General features: G+C 41.1%; 1 protein-coding gene across 1 annotated transcript in view; it reads left to right on the top strand.

Moving 5' to 3' along the window:
* LOC132406568 (mucin-3B-like) overlaps window positions 1–17,386 on the top strand; it is a 186,442-nt gene that overhangs the window by 134,004 nt on the left and 35,052 nt on the right. The window contains exons 191-214 of the mRNA XM_059992390.1: window positions 514–662; window positions 748–815; window positions 966–1,135; window positions 2,638–2,786; window positions 2,872–2,939; window positions 3,090–3,259; window positions 4,762–4,910; window positions 4,996–5,063; window positions 5,214–5,383; window positions 6,886–7,034; window positions 7,120–7,187; window positions 7,338–7,507; window positions 9,010–9,158; window positions 9,244–9,311; window positions 9,462–9,631; window positions 11,134–11,282; window positions 11,368–11,435; window positions 11,586–11,755; window positions 13,258–13,406; window positions 13,492–13,559; window positions 13,710–13,879; window positions 15,382–15,530; window positions 15,616–15,683; window positions 15,834–16,003. Coding sequence (XP_059848373.1) covers window positions 514–662; window positions 748–815; window positions 966–1,135; window positions 2,638–2,786; window positions 2,872–2,939; window positions 3,090–3,259; window positions 4,762–4,910; window positions 4,996–5,063; window positions 5,214–5,383; window positions 6,886–7,034; window positions 7,120–7,187; window positions 7,338–7,507; window positions 9,010–9,158; window positions 9,244–9,311; window positions 9,462–9,631; window positions 11,134–11,282; window positions 11,368–11,435; window positions 11,586–11,755; window positions 13,258–13,406; window positions 13,492–13,559; window positions 13,710–13,879; window positions 15,382–15,530; window positions 15,616–15,683; window positions 15,834–16,003 — 3,096 coding nt within the window. The remainder of the gene's footprint in view (window positions 1–513; window positions 663–747; window positions 816–965; window positions 1,136–2,637; window positions 2,787–2,871; window positions 2,940–3,089; window positions 3,260–4,761; window positions 4,911–4,995; window positions 5,064–5,213; window positions 5,384–6,885; window positions 7,035–7,119; window positions 7,188–7,337; window positions 7,508–9,009; window positions 9,159–9,243; window positions 9,312–9,461; window positions 9,632–11,133; window positions 11,283–11,367; window positions 11,436–11,585; window positions 11,756–13,257; window positions 13,407–13,491; window positions 13,560–13,709; window positions 13,880–15,381; window positions 15,531–15,615; window positions 15,684–15,833; window positions 16,004–17,386) is intronic.

Genomic DNA, 17,386 nt, shown 5'->3' with positions numbered 1-17,386 from the left:
AGTTAAGGAACTTTTCTACTGGACATTTTGACCTTAACAACACCCTCGGCATCCATGCTTTCATTGCACAGTTAGCCACACAATCCATCATAGCGCTTTGAATTTCTGCAGATTAGAACTGGAAAGGAAATTTGGGGAAATGCACAGGAAATCAGCAGATCTGTAGCTTGTTGCAATGTTGCCACAGCTGTGTCGGCCTCTCGAGTTTGGACGATCATTCACTAATCCTGACGGAATCACATTTATTTTTTCCTCCGTAATCTCATCAAATGAAACCAGCTTCTCAAACTCCCGACTCACAGGGGCTGTTCACAGCAGCCACATCACCTATACCCTTTCATTATTGATTCAAGTCGAAAACTCCTTTCCTTCACAAGGTCCAACAGCATCAGCAATGTTCCAATATTTTAAATCTTGGCTAATCTTTCTTTCAGCTATGTGATACAAGTAAGATAACAACACTGTATTTTTCAAGTCACTGACATTTTTTCCAATTTTCCATATCATCTGCAGCACCAACACAGACCACGCCCTCAGGTTTGGAAGGAGTCGCTTTTGATTTTAACGTCACCTTCATTGCAACTAATTTGCGCCCGGCGCCCGAATTGCAAGATCCCAATTCTCAAATCTTCAAATCTGCAGCAAGCAATATTACTTCCCAGGTCAGTAGACTAATTAACAATCCATACATGGGTTAATTATTGCTCAGTTACTTTATCTAAATCTCCAATTCCTCCTTCTCCACAGCTCAATAACGTCTTTGGTAGCAGCAATATCAACAAGACATTCATCAGCTGCAGTGTTCTCTCATTCAGGTGAGTAATTAAGTTATAATCACCAGGATTAATATTTCATTTAAGATTGCTTGAAAATATTCCGGGCTAGTATCTGCAAAACCATTGCCGTGTTTTCAGTAACGGTACAAGTCACTGTGTGACTTCAAAGTCTTTCCATCTTTTCCACAGCATGGTCAACGGACAGGACACCAGAGTGTTTGCAAACTGCTCTTTCAGAAATGACTCAGACCCTAAGGAAGTTAACCGTGTCACTGTGTACCATGTGTTCAGAAACCAGACAAATGGCATCACCACCTTACCACCATATTCACTGGACAGTAACAGCCTCTATGTGAACGGTATTTATCACAGACAGCTATTTGCTATTCTCTGCTGTTTTATGACATAAATCTGATGAAATATTAAAGCCTTCATGAAAATGTTCAGTTTTATTCATCAACTAATGGCAGCATTTCATCTAATATATCATGCCTTTTCAATTTTTCAGATTACCATGAACGCACACCAACAACCAGTGAGTACTGATTCTGCCTCCTCAACTTTTCCTTTCTTTACAGCGAATAACAGCAATGAATTATTTGTATTAAATACATGCAAAATATTATGCAATGCAGTCTCCGTATCGGTGAAGTAGTGACGGACGGGAATAGTGTGGCCACAAATGGAGCTTACTTAACAGAACGGTTGATGACAACAACAGGCTGTGCTGCCCACATCCTTGTACTACTGGGGATACCCAGAGTAAATCAGAGCAGAGTTTTGCCATGAGATTCCACTGGACTAGCACTAGAGGTCAGGGGTTAAAGGAAATTGGTGCAATGATGAAGGGCAACATGAGGAGAAGCTCTTCGCTCCGAGTGTTGATTAAGACTGGTACAAACTGTCAACGGAAGCAGCAGAAGCCAGTTTCATTTCAGCATTTAAGATAAATATGCTTAGATAGGTGGAAAGGAGGAATATGGACGACATTAATCTGGGTGTAGGGCAATGAAATTTGGCAGGTTAATACTTTGACACGCTGGAGATGGATCAAAGCACCTGTTTCTGGGCAGCACTACTCTACGAATTAATACCTCTGCCTTCTATTGTAATTAAACAGCTAATTAATTTCCCATCGACCCATCGTCAACATCCGCCATTTCATCTACATTCATGTACCCATCTGAGTGCTTCTTGAAAGTCCCTTTTCACATTTGATACCCACTACCATTTCGATCAGAACCCTCTAGGCAACTAACACTCCCTTTACATCAAATAAAACGCTTGTTCTGTGCATAACAAAGTCTTACCATACACATCTCCTATACAGTTATCCGCTCTCACCTGGAGTTAAGGAACTTTTCTACTGGACATTTTGACCTTAACAACACCCTCGGCATCCATGCTTTCATTGCACAGTTAGCCACACAATCCATCATAGCGCTTTGAATTTCTGCAGATTAGAACTGGAAAGGAAATTTGGGGAAATGCACAGGAAATCAGCAGATCTGTAGCTTGTTGCAATGTTGCCACAGCTGTGTCGGCCTCTCGAGTTTGGACGATCATTCACTAATCCTGACGGAATCACATTTATTTTTTCCTCCGTAATCTCATCAAATGAAACCAGCTTCTCAAACTCCCGACTCACAGGGGCTGTTCACAGCAGCCACATCACCTATACCCTTTCATTATTGATTCAAGTCGAAAACTCCTTTCCTTCACAAGGTCCAACAGCATCAGCAATGTTCCAATATTTCAAATCTTGGCTAATCTTTCTTTCAGCTATGTGATACAAGTAAGATAACAACACTGTATTTTTCAAGTCACTGACATTTTTTCCAATTTTCCATATCATCTGCAGCACCAACACAGACCACGCCCTCAGGTTTGGAAGGAGTCGCTTTTGATTTTAACGTCACCTTCATTGCAACTAATTTGCGCCCGGCGCCCGAATTGCAAGATCCCAATTCTCAAATCTTCAAATCTGCAGCAAGCAATATTACTTCCCAGGTCAGTAGACTAATTAACAATCCATACATGGGTTAATTATTGCTCAGTTACTTTATCTAAATCTCCAATTCCTCCTTCTCCACAGCTCAATAACGTCTTTGGTAGCAGCAATATCAACAAGACATTCATCAGCTGCAGTGTTCTCTCATTCAGGTGAGTAATTAAGTTATAATCACCAGGATTAATATTTCATTTAAGATTGCTTGAAAATATTCCGGGCTAGTATCTGCAAAACCATTGCCGTGTTTTCAGTAACGGTACAAGTCGCTGTGTGACTTCAAAGTCTTTCCATCTTTTCCACAGCATGGTCAACGGACAGGACACCAGAGTGTTTGCAAACTGCTCTTTCAGAAATGACTCAGACCCTAAGGAAGTTAACCGTGTCACTGTGTACCATGTGTTCAGAAACCAGACAAATGGCATCACCACCTTACCACCATATTCACTGGACAGTAACAGCCTCTATGTGAACGGTATTTATCACAGACAGCTATATGCTATTCTCTGCTGTTTTATGACATAAATCTGATGAAATATTAAAGCCTTCATGAAAATGTTCAGTTTTATTCATCAACTAATGGCAGCATTTCATCTAATATATCATGCCTTTTCAATTTTTCAGATTACCATGAACGCACACCAACAACCAGTGAGTACTGATTCTGCCTCCTCAACTTTTCCTTTCTTTACAGCGAATAACAGCAATGAATTATTTGTATTAAATACATGCAAAATATTATGCAATGCAGTCTCCGTATCGGTGAAGTAGTGACGGACGGGAATAGTGTGGCCACAAATGGAGCTTACTTAACAGAACGGTTGATGACAACAACAGGCTGTGCTGCCCACATCCTTGTACTACTGGGGATACCCAGAGTAAATCAGAGCAGAGTTTTGCCATGAGATTCCACTGGACTAGCACTAGAGGTCAGGGGTTAAAGGAAATTGGTGCACTGATGAAGGGCAACATGAGGAGAAGCTCTTCGCTCCGAGTGTTGATTAAGACTGGTACAAACTGTCAACGGAAGCAGCAGAAGCCAGTTTCATTTCAGCATTTAAGATAAATATGCTTAGATAGGTGGAAAGGAGGAATATGGACGACATTAATCTGGGTGTAGGGCAATGAAATTTGGCAGGTTAATACTTTGACACGCTGGAGATGGATCAAAGCACCTGTTTCTGGGCAGCACTACTCTACGAATTAATACCTCTGCCTTCTATTGTAATTAAACAGCTAATTAATTTCCCATCGACCCATCGTCAACATCCGCCATTTCATCTACATTCATGTACCCATCTGAGTGCTTCTTGAAAGTCCCTTTTCACATTTGATACCCACTACCATTTCGATCAGAACCCTCTAGGCAACTAACACTCCCTTTACATCAAATAAAACGCTTGTTCTGTGCATAACAAAGTCTTACCATACACATCTCCTTTACAGTTATCCGCTCTCACCTGGAGTTAAGGAACTTTTCTACTGGACATTTTGACCTTAACAACACCCTCGGCATCCATGCTTTCATTGCACAGTTAGCCACACAATCCATCATAGCGCTTTGAATTTCTGCAGATTAGAACTGGAAAGGAAATTTGGGGAAATGCACAGGAAATCAGCAGATCTGTAGCTTGTTGCAATGTTGCCACAGCTGTGTCGGCCTCTCGAGTTTGGACGATCATTCACTAATCCTGACGGAATCACATTTATTTTTTCCTCCGTAATCTCATCAAATGAAACCAGCTTCTCAAACTCCCGACTCACAGGGGCTGTTCACAGCAGCCACATCACCTATACCCTTTCATTATTGATTCAAGTCGAAAACTCCTTTCCTTCACAAGGTCCAACAGCATCAGCAATGTTCCAATATTTCAAATCTTGGCTAATCTTTCTTTCAGCTATGTGATACAAGTAAGATAACAACACTGTATTTTTCAAGTCACTGACATTTTTTCCAATTTTCCATATCATCTGCAGCACCAACACAGACCACGCCCTCAGGTTTGGAAGGAGTCGCTTTTGATTTTAACGTCACCTTCATTGCAACTAATTTGCGCCCGGCGCCCGAATTGCAAGATCCCAATTCTCAAATCTTCAAATCTGCAGCAAGCAATATTACTTCCCAGGTCAGTAGACTAATTAACAATCCATACATGGGTTAATTATTGCTCAGTTACTTTATCTAAATCTCCAATTCCTCCTTCTCCACAGCTCAATAACGTCTTTGGTAGCAGCAATATCAACAAGACATTCATCAGCTGCAGTGTTCTCTCATTCAGGTGAGTAATTAAGTTATAATCACCAGGATTAATATTTCATTTAAGATTGCTTGAAAATATTCCGGGCTAGTATCTGCAAAACCATTGCCGTGTTTTCAGTAACGGTACAAGTCGCTGTGTGACTTCAAAGTCTTTCCATCTTTTCCACAGCATGGTCAACGGACAGGACACCAGAGTGTTTGCAAACTGCTCTTTCAGAAATGACTCAGACCCTAAGGAAGTTAACCGTGTCACTGTGTACCATGTGTTCAGAAACCAGACAAATGGCATCACCACCTTACCACCATATTCACTGGACAGTAACAGCCTCTATGTGAACGGTATTTATCACAGACAGCTATATGCTATTCTCTGCTGTTTTATGACATAAATCTGATGAAATATTAAAGCCTTCATGAAAATGTTCAGTTTTATTCATCAACTAATGGCAGCATTTCATCTAATATATCATGCCTTTTCAATTTTTCAGATTACCATGAACGCACACCAACAACCAGTGAGTACTGATTCTGCCTCCTCAACTTTTCCTTTCTTTACAGCGAATAACAGCAATGAATTATTTGTATTAAATACATGCAAAATATTATGCAATGCAGTCTCCGTATCGGTGAAGTAGTGACGGACGGGAATAGTGTGGCCACAAATGGAGCTTACTTAACAGAACGGTTGATGACAACAACAGGCTGTGCTGCCCACATCCTTGTACTACTGGGGATACCCAGAGTAAATCAGAGCAGAGTTTTGCCATGAGATTCCACTGGACTAGCACTAGAGGTCAGGGGTTAAAGGAAATTGGTGCACTGATGAAGGGCAACATGAGGAGAAGCTCTTCGCTCCGAGTGTTGATTAAGACTGGTACAAACTGTCAACGGAAGCAGCAGAAGCCAGTTTCATTTCAGCATTTAAGATAAATATGCTTAGATAGGTGGAAAGGAGGAATATGGACGACATTAATCTGGGTGTAGGGCAATGAAATTTGGCAGGTTAATACTTTGACACGCTGGAGATGGATCAAAGCACCTGTTTCTGGGCAGCACTACTCTACGAATTAATACCTCTGCCTTCTATTGTAATTAAACAGCTAATTAATTTCCCATCGACCCATCGTCAACATCCGCCATTTCATCTACATTCATGTACCCATCTGAGTGCTTCTTGAAAGTCCCTTTTCACATTTGATACCCACTACCATCTCGATCAGAACCCTCTAGGCAACTAACACTCCCTTTGCATCAAATAAAACGCTTGTTCTGTGCATAACAAAGTCTTACCATACACATCTCCTTTACAGTTATCCGCTCTCACCTGGAGTTAAGGAACTTTTCTACTGGACATTTTGACCTTAACAACACCCTCGGCATCCATGCTTTCATTGCACAGTTAGCCACACAATCCATCATAGCGCTTTGAATTTCTGCAGATTAGAACTGGAAAGGAAATTTGGGGAAATGCACAGGAAATCAGCAGATCTGTAGCTTGTTGCAATGTTGCCACAGCTGTGTCGGCCTCTCGAGTTTGGACGATCATTCACTAATCCTGACGGAATCACATTTATTTTTTCCTCCGTAATCTCATCAAATGAAACCAGCTTCTCAAACTCCCGACTCACAGGGGCTGTTCACAGCAGCCACATCACCTATACCCTTTCATTATTGATTCAAGTCGAAAACTCCTTTCCTTCACAAGGTCCAACAGCATCAGCAATGTTCCAATATTTCAAATCTTGGCTAATCTTTCTTTCAGCTATGTGATACAAGTAAGATAACAACACTGTATTTTTCAAGTCACTGACATTTTTTCCAATTTTCCATATCATCTGCAGCACCAACACAGACCACGCCCTCAGGTTTGGAAGGAGTCGCTTTTGATTTTAACGTCACCTTCATTGCAACTAATTTGCGCCCGGCGCCCGAATTGCAAGATCCCAATTCTCAAATCTTCAAATCTGCAGCAAGCAATATTACTTCCCAGGTCAGTAGACTAATTAACAATCCATACATGGGTTAATTATTGCTCAGTTACTTTATCTAAATCTCCAATTCCTCCTTCTCCACAGCTCAATAACGTCTTTGGTAGCAGCAATATCAACAAGACATTCATCAGCTGCAGTGTTCTCTCATTCAGGTGAGTAATTAAGTTATAATCACCAGGATTAATATTTCATTTAAGATTGCTTGAAAATATTCCGGGCTAGTATCTGCAAAACCATTGCCGTGTTTTCAGTAACGGTACAAGTCGCTGTGTGACTTCAAAGTCTTTCCATCTTTTCCACAGCATGGTCAACGGACAGGACACCAGAGTGTTTGCAAACTGCTCTTTCAGAAATGACTCAGACCCTAAGGAAGTTAACCGTGTCACTGTGTACCATGTGTTCAGAAACCAGACAAATGGCATCACCACCTTACCACCATATTCACTGGACAGTAACAGCCTCTATGTGAACGGTATTTATCACAGACAGCTATATGCTATTCTCTGCTGTTTTATGACATAAATCTGATGAAATATTAAAGCCTTCATGAAAATGTTCAGTTTTATTCATCAACTAATGGCAGCATTTCATCTAATATATCATGCCTTTTCAATTTTTCAGATTACCATGAACGCACACCAACAACCAGTGAGTACTGATTCTGCCTCCTCAACTTTTCCTTTCTTTACAGCGAATAACAGCAATGAATTATTTGTATTAAATACATGCAAAATATTATGCAATGCAGTCTCCGTATCGGTGAAGTAGTGACGGACGGGAATAGTGTGGCCACAAATGGAGCTTACTTAACAGAACGGTTGATGACAACAACAGGCTGTGCTGCCCACATCCTTGTACTACTGGGGATACCCAGAGTAAATCAGAGCAGAGTTTTGCCATGAGATTCCACTGGACTAGCACTAGAGGTCAGGGGTTAAAGGAAATTGGTGCACTGATGAAGGGCAACATGAGGAGAAGCTCTTCGCTCCGAGTGTTGATTAAGACTGGTACAAACTGTCAACGGAAGCAGCAGAAGCCAGTTTCATTTCAGCATTTAAGATAAATATGCTTAGATAGGTGGAAAGGAGGAATATGGACGACATTAATCTGGGTGTAGGGCAATGAAATTTGGCAGGTTAATACTTTGACACGCTGGAGATGGATCAAAGCACCTGTTTCTGGGCAGCACTACTCTACGAATTAATACCTCTGCCTTCTATTGTAATTAAACAGCTAATTAATTTCCCATCGACCCATCGTCAACATCCGCCATTTCATCTACATTCATGTACCCATCTGAGTGCTTCTTGAAAGTCCCTTTTCACATTTGATACCCACTACCATTTCGATCAGAACCCTCTAGGCAACTAACACTCCCTTTACATCAAATAAAACGCTTGTTCTGTGCATAACAAAGTCTTACCATACACATCTCCTTTACAGTTATCCGCTCTCACCTGGAGTTAAGGAACTTTTCTACTGGACATTTTGACCTTAACAACACCCTCGGCATCCATGCTTTCATTGCACAGTTAGCCACACAATCCATCATAGCGCTTTGAATTTCTGCAGATTAGAACTGGAAAGGAAATTTGGGGAAATGCACAGGAAATCAGCAGATCTGTAGCTTGTTGCAATGTTGCCACAGCTGTGTCGGCCTCTCGAGTTTGGACGATCATTCACTAATCCTGACGGAATCACATTTATTTTTTCCTCCGTAATCTCATCAAATGAAACCAGCTTCTCAAACTCCCGACTCACAGGGGCTGTTCACAGCAGCCACATCACCTATACCCTTTCATTATTGATTCAAGTCGAAAACTCCTTTCCTTCACAAGGTCCAACAGCATCAGCAATGTTCCAATATTTCAAATCTTGGCTAATCTTTCTTTCAGCTATGTGATACAAGTAAGATAACAACACTGTATTTTTCAAGTCACTGACATTTTTTCCAATTTTCCATATCATCTGCAGCACCAACACAGACCACGCCCTCAGGTTTGGAAGGAGTCGCTTTTGATTTTAACGTCACCTTCATTGCAACTAATTTGCGCCCGGCGCCCGAATTGCAAGATCCCAATTCTCAAATCTTCAAATCTGCAGCAAGCAATATTACTTCCCAGGTCAGTAGACTAATTAACAATCCATACATGGGTTAATTATTGCTCAGTTACTTTATCTAAATCTCCAATTCCTCCTTCTCCACAGCTCAATAACGTCTTTGGTAGCAGCAATATCAACAAGACATTCATCAGCTGCAGTGTTCTCTCATTCAGGTGAGTAATTAAGTTATAATCACCAGGATTAATATTTCATTTAAGATTGCTTGAAAATATTCCGGGCTAGTATCTGCAAAACCATTGCCGTGTTTTCAGTAACGGTACAAGTCGCTGTGTGACTTCAAAGTCTTTCCATCTTTTCCACAGCATGGTCAACGGACAGGACACCAGAGTGTTTGCAAACTGCTCTTTCAGAAATGACTCAGACCCTAAGGAAGTTAACCGTGTCACTGTGTACCATGTGTTCAGAAACCAGACAAATGGCATCACCACCTTACCACCATATTCACTGGACAGTAACAGCCTCTATGTGAACGGTATTTATCACAGACAGCTATATGCTATTCTCTGCTGTTTTATGACATAAATCTGATGAAATATTAAAGCCTTCATGAAAATGTTCAGTTTTATTCATCAACTAATGGCAGCATTTCATCTAATATATCATGCCTTTTCAATTTTTCAGATTACCATGAACGCACACCAACAACCAGTGAGTACTGATTCTGCCTCCTCAACTTTTCCTTTCTTTACAGCGAATAACAGCAATGAATTATTTGTATTAAATACATGCAAAATATTATGCAATGCAGTCTCCGTATCGGTGAAGTAGTGACGGACGGGAATAGTGTGGCCACAAATGGAGCTTACTTAACAGAACGGTTGATGACAACAACAGGCTGTGCTGCCCACATCCTTGTACTACTGGGGATACCCAGAGTAAATCAGAGCAGAGTTTTGCCATGAGATTCCACTGGACTAGCACTAGAGGTCAGGGGTTAAAGGAAATTGGTGCACTGATGAAGGGCAACATGAGGAGAAGCTCTTCGCTCCGAGTGTTGATTAAGACTGGTACAAACTGTCAACGGAAGCAGCAGAAGCCAGTTTCATTTCAGCATTTAAGATAAATATGCTTAGATAGGTGGAAAGGAGGAATATGGACGACATTAATCTGGGTGTAGGGCAATGAAATTTGGCAGGTTAATACTTTGACACGCTGGAGATGGATCAAAGCACCTGTTTCTGGGCAGCACTACTCTACGAATTAATACCTCTGCCTTCTATTGTAATTAAACAGCTAATTAATTTCCCATCGACCCATCGTCAACATCCGCCATTTCATCTACATTCATGTACCCATCTGAGTGCTTCTTGAAAGTCCCTTTTCACATTTGATACCCACTACCATTTCGATCAGAACCCTCTAGGCAACTAACACTCCCTTTACATCAAATAAAACGCTTGTTCTGTGCATAACAAAGTCTTACCATACACATCTCCTTTACAGTTATCCGCTCTCACCTGGAGTTAAGGAACTTTTCTACTGGACATTTTGACCTTAACAACACCCTCGGCATCCATGCTTTCATTGCACAGTTAGCCACACAATCCATCATAGCGCTTTGAATTTCTGCAGATTAGAACTGGAAAGGAAATTTGGGGAAATGCACAGGAAATCAGCAGATCTGTAGCTTGTTGCAATTTTGCCACAGCTGTGTCGGCCTCTCGAGTTTGGACGATCATTCACTAATCCTGACGGAATCACATTTATTTTTTCCTCCGTAATCTCATCAAATGAAACCAGCTTCTCAAACTCCCGACTCACAGGGGCTGTTCACAGCAGCCACATCACCTATACCCTTTCATTATTGATTCAAGTCGAAAACTCCTTTCCTTCACAAGGTCCAACAGCATCAGCAATGTTCCAATATTTCAAATCTTGGCTAATCTTTCTTTCAGCTATGTGATACAAGTAAGATAACAACACTGTATTTTTCAAGTCACTGACATTTTTTCCAATTTTCCATATCATCTGCAGCACCAACACAGACCACGCCCTCAGGTTTGGAAGGAGTCGCTTTTGATTTTAACGTCACCTTCATTGCAACTAATTTGCGCCCGGCGCCCGAATTGCAAGATCCCAATTCTCAAATCTTCAAATCTGCAGCAAGCAATATTACTTCCCAGGTCAGTAGACTAATTAACAATCCATACATGGGTTAATTATTGCTCAGTTACTTTATCTAAATCTCCAATTCCTCCTTCTCCACAGCTCAATAACGTCTTTGGTAGCAGCAATATCAACAAGACATTCATCAGCTGCAGTGTTCTCTCATTCAGGTGAGTAATTAAGTTATAATCACCAGGATTAATATTTCATTTAAGATTGCTTGAAAATATTCCGGGCTAGTATCTGCAAAACCATTGCCGTGTTTTCAGTAACGATACAAGTCACTGTGTGACTTCAAAGTCTTTCCATCTTTTCCACAGCATGGTCAACGGACAGGACACCAGAGTGTTTGCAAACTGCTCTTTCAGAAATGACTCAGACCCTAAGGAAGTTAACCGTGTCACTGTGTACCATGTGTTCAGAAACCAGACAAATGGCATCACCACCTTACCACCATATTCACTGGACAGTAACAGCCTCTATGTGAACGGTATTTATCACAGACAGCTATATGCTATTCTCTGCTGTTTTATGACATAAATCTGATGAAATATTAAAGCCTTCATGAAAATGTTCAGTTTTATTCATCAACTAATGGCAGCATTTCATCTAATATATCATGCCTTTTCAATTTTTCAGATTACCATGAACGCACACCAACAACCAGTGAGTACTGATTCTGCCTCTTCAACTTTTCCTTTCTTTACAGCGAATAACAGCAATGAATTATTTGTATTAAATACATGCAAAATATTATGCAATGCAGTCTCCGTATCGGTGAAGTAGTGACGGACGGGAATAGTGTGGCCACAAATGGAGCTTACTTAACAGAACGGTTGATGACAACAACAGGCTGTGCTGCCCACATCCTTGTACTACTGGGGATACCCAGAGTAAATCAGAGCAGAGTTTTGCCATGAGATTCCACTGGACTAGCACTAGAGGTCAGGGGTTAAAGGAAATTGGTGCACTGATGAAGGGCAACATGAGGAGAAGCTCTTCGCTCCGAGTGTTGATTAAGACTGGTACAAACTGTCAACGGAAGCAGCAGAAGCCAGTTTCATTTCAGCATTTAAGATAAATATGCTTAGATAGGTGGAAAGGAGGAATATGGACGACATTAATCTGGGTGTAGGGCAATGAAATTTGGCAGGTTAATACTTTGACACGCTGGAGATGGATCAAAGCACCTGTTTCTGGGCAGCACTACTCTACGAATTAATACCTCTGCCTTCTATTGTAATTAAACAGCTAATTAATTTCCCATCGACCCATCGTCAACATCCGCCATTTCATCTACATTCATGTACCCATCTGAGTGCTTCTTGAAAGTCCCTTTTCACATTTGATACCCACTACCATTTCGATCAGAACCCTCTAGGCAACTAACACTCCCTTTACATCAAATAAAACGCTTGTTCTGTGCATAACAAAGTCTTACCATACACATCTCCTTTACAGTTATCCGCTCTCACCTGGAGTTAAGGAACTTTTCTACTGGACATTTTGACCTTAACAACACCCTCGGCATCCATGCTTTCATTGCACAGTTAGCCACACAATCCATCATAGCGCTTTGAATTTCTGCAGATTAGAACTGGAAAGGAAATTTGGGGAAATGCACAGGAAATCAGCAGATCTGTAGCTTGTTGCAATGTTGCCACAGCTGTGTCGGCCTCTCGAGTTTGGACGATCATTCACTAATCCTGACGGAATCACATTTATTTTTTCCTCCGTAATCTCATCAAATGAAACCAGCTTCTCAAACTCCCGACTCACAGGGGCTGTTCACAGCAGCCACATCACCTATACCCTTTCATTATTGATTCAAGTCGAAAACTCCTTTCCTTCACAAGGTCCAACAGCATCAGCAATGTTCCAATATTTCAAATCTTGGCTAATCTTTCTTTCAGCTATGTGATACAAGTAAGATAACAACACTGTATTTTTCAAGTCACTGACATTTTTTCCAATTTTCCATATCATCTGCAGCACCAACACAGACCACGCCCTCAGGTTTGGAAGGAGTCGCTTTTGATTTTAACGTCACCTTCATTGCAACTAATTTGCGCCCGGCGCCCGAATTGCAAGATCCCAATTCTCAAATCTTCAAATCTGCAGCAAGCAATATTACTTCCCAGGTCAGTAGACTAATTAACAATCCATACATGGGTTAATTATTGCTCAGTTACTTTATCTAAATCTCCAATTCCTCCTTCTCCACAGCTCAATAACGTCTTTGGTAGCAGCAATATCAACAAGACATTCATCAGCTGCAGTGTTCTCTCATTCAGGTGAGTAATTAAGTTATAATCACCAGGATTAATATTTCATTTAAGATTGCTTGAAAATATTCTGGGCTAGTATCTGCAAAACCATTGCCGTGTTTTCAGTAACGGTACAAGTCGCTGTGTGACTTCAAAGTCTTTCCATCTTTTCCACAGCATGGTCAACGGACAGGACACCAGAGTGTTTGCAAACTGCTCTTTCAGAAATGACTCAGACCCTAAGGAAGTTAACCGTGTCACTGTGTACCATGTGTTCAGAAACCAGACAAATGGCATCACCACCTTACCACCATATTCACTGGACAGTAACAGCCTCTATGTGAACGGTATTTATCACAGACAGCTATATGCTATTCTCTGCTGTTTTATGACATAAATCTGATGAAATATTAAAGCCTTCATGAAAATGTTCAGTTTTATTCATCAACTAATGGCAGCATTTCATCTAATATATCATGCCTTTTCAATTTTTCAGATTACCATGAACGCACACCAACAACCAGTGAGTACTGATTCTGCCTCCTCAACTTTTCCTTTCTTTACAGCGAATAACAGCAATGAATTATTTGTATTAAATACATGCAAAATATTATGCAATGCAGTCTCCGTATCGGTGAAGTAGTGACGGACGGGAATAGTGTGGCCACAAATGGAGCTTACTTAACAGAACGGTTGATGACAACAACAGGCTGTGCTGCCCACATCCTTGTACTACTGGGGATACCCAGAGTAAATCAGAGCAGAGTTTTGCCATGAGATTCCACTGGACTAGCACTAGAGGTCAGGGGTTAAAGGAAATTGGTGCACTGATGAAGGGCAACATGAGGAGAAGCTCTTCGCTCCGAGTGTTGATTAAGACTGGTACAAACTGTCAACGGAAGCAGCAGAAGCCAGTTTCATTTCAGCATTTAAGATAAATATGCTTAGATAGGTGGAAAGGAGGAATATGGACGACATTAATCTGGGTGTAGGGCAATGAAATTTGGCAGGTTAATACTTTGACACGCTGGAGATGGATCAAAGCACCTGTTTCTGGGCAGCACTACTCTACGAATTAATACCTCTGCCTTCTATTGTAATTAAACAGCTAATTAATTTCCCATCGACCCATCGTCAACATCCGCCATTTCATCTACATTCATGTACCCATCTGAGTGCTTCTTGAAAGTCCCTTTTCACATTTGATACCCACTACCATTTCGATCAGAACCCTCTAGGCAACTAACACTCCCTTTACATCAAATAAAACGCTTGTTCTGTGCATAACAAAGTCTTACCATACACATCTCCTTTACAGTTATCCGCTCTCACCTGGAGTTAAGGAACTTTTCTACTGGACATTTTGACCTTAACAACACCCTCGGCATCCATGCTTTCATTGCACAGTTAGCCACACAATCCATCATAGCGCTTTGAATTTCTGCAGATTAGAACTGGAAAGGAAATTTGGGGAAATGCACAGGAAATCAGCAGATCTGTAGCTTGTTGCAATGTTGCCACAGCTGTGTCGGTCTCTCGAGTTTGGACGATCATTCACTAATCCTGACGGAATCACATTTATTTTTTCCTCCGTAATCTCATCAAATGAAACCAGCTTCTCAAACTCCCGACTCACAGGGGCTGTTCACAGCAGCCACATCACCTGTACCCTTTCATTATTGATTCAAGTCGAAAACTCCTTTCCTTCACAAGGTCCAACAGCATCAGCAATGTTCCAATATTTCAAATCTTGGCTAATCTTTCTTTCAGCTATGTGATACAAGTAAGATAACAACACTGTATTTTTCAAGTCACTGACATTTTTTCCAATTTTCCATATCATCTGCAGCACCAACACAGACCACGCCCTCAGGTTTGGAAGGAGTCGCTTTTGATTTTAACGTCACCTTCATTGCAACTAATTTGCGCCCGGCGCCCGAATTGCAAGATCCCAATTCTCAAATCTTCAAATCTGCAGCAAGCAATATTACTTCCCAGGTCAGTAGACTAATTAACAATCCATACATGGGTTAATTATTGCTCAGTTACTTTATCTAAATCTCCAATTCCTCCTTCTCCACAGCTCAATAACGTCTTTGGTAGCAGCAATATCAACAAGACATTCATCAGCTGCAGTGTTCTCTCATTCAGGTGAGTAATTAAGTTATAATCACCAGGATTAATATTTCATTTAAGATTGCTTGAAAATATTCTGGGCTAGTATCTGCAAAACCATTGCCGTGTTTTCAGTAACGGTACAAGTCGCTGTGTGACTTCAAAGTCTTTCCATCTTTTCCACAGCATGGTCAACGGACAGGACACCAGAGTGTTTGCAAACTGCTCTTTCAGAAATGACTCAGACCCTAAGGAAGTTAACCGTGTCACTGTGTACCATGTGTTCAGAAACCAGACAAATGGCATCACCACCTTACCACCATATTCACTGGACAGTAACAGCCTCTATGTGAACGGTATTTATCACAGACAGCTATATGCTATTCTCTGCTGTTTTATGACATAAATCTGATGAAATATTAAAGCCTTCATGAAAATGTTCAGTTTTATTCATCAACTAATGGCAGCATTTCATCTAATATATCATGCCTTTTCAATTTTTCAGATTACCATGAACGCACACCAACAACCAGTGAGTACTGATTCTGCCTCCTCAACTTTTCCTTTCTTTACAGCGAATAACAGCAATGAATTATTTGTATTAAATACATGCAAAATATTATGCAATGCAGTCTCCGTATCGGTGAAGTAGTGACGGACGGGAATAGTGTGGCCACAAATGGAGCTTACTTAACAGAACGGTTGATGACAACAACAGGCTGTGCTGCCCACATCCTTGTACTACTGGGGATACCCAGAGTAAATCAGAGCAGAGTTTTGCCATGAGATTCCACTGGACTAGCACTAGAGGTCAGGGGTTAAAGGAAATTGGTGCACTGATGAAGGGCAACATGAGGAGAAGCTCTTCGCTCCGAGTGTTGATTAAGACTGGTACAAACTGTCAACGGAAGCAGCAGAAGCCAGTTTCATTTCAGCATTTAAGATAAATATGCTTAGATAGGTGGAAAGGAGGAATATGGACGACATTAATCTGGGTGTAGGGCAATGAAATTTGGCAGGTTAATACTTTGACACGCTGGAGATGGATCAAAGCACCTGTTTCTGGGCAGCACTACTCTACGAATTAATACCTCTGCCTTCTATTGTAATTAAACAGCTAATTAATTTCCCATCGACCCATCGTCAACATCCGCCATTTCATCTACATTCATGTACCCATCTGAGTGCTTCTTGAAAGTCCCTTTTCACATTTGATACCCACTACCATTTCGATCAGAACCCTCTAGGCAACTAACACTCCCTTTACATCAAATAAAACGCTTGTTCTGTGCATAACAAAGTCTTACCATACACATCTCCTTTACAGTTATCCGCTCTCACCTGGAGTTAAGGAACTTTTCTACTGGACATTTTGACCTTAACAACACCCTCGGCATCCATGCTTTCATTGCACAGTTAGCCACACAATCCATCATAGCGCTTTGAATTTCTGCAGATTAGAACTGGAAAGGAAATTTGGGGAAATGCACAGGAAATCAGCAGATCTGTAGCTTGTTGCAATGTTGCCACAGCTGTGTCGGTCTCTCGAGTTTGGACGATCATTCACTAATCCTGACGGAATCACATTTATTTTTTCCTCCGTAATCTCATCAAATGAAACCAGCTTCTCAAACTCCCGACTCACAGGGGCTGTTCACAGCAGCCACATCACCTGTACCCTTTCATTATTGATTCAAGTCGAAAACTCCTTTCCTTCACAAGGTCCAACAGCATCAGCA

This window comes from Hypanus sabinus, chromosome 16 (assembly GCF_030144855.1).
Source record: "Hypanus sabinus isolate sHypSab1 chromosome 16, sHypSab1.hap1, whole genome shotgun sequence".
NCBI classification, from domain to species: domain Eukaryota; kingdom Metazoa; phylum Chordata; class Chondrichthyes; order Myliobatiformes; family Dasyatidae; genus Hypanus; species Hypanus sabinus.
This window is presented reverse-complemented; position numbering and strand designations above follow the sequence as displayed.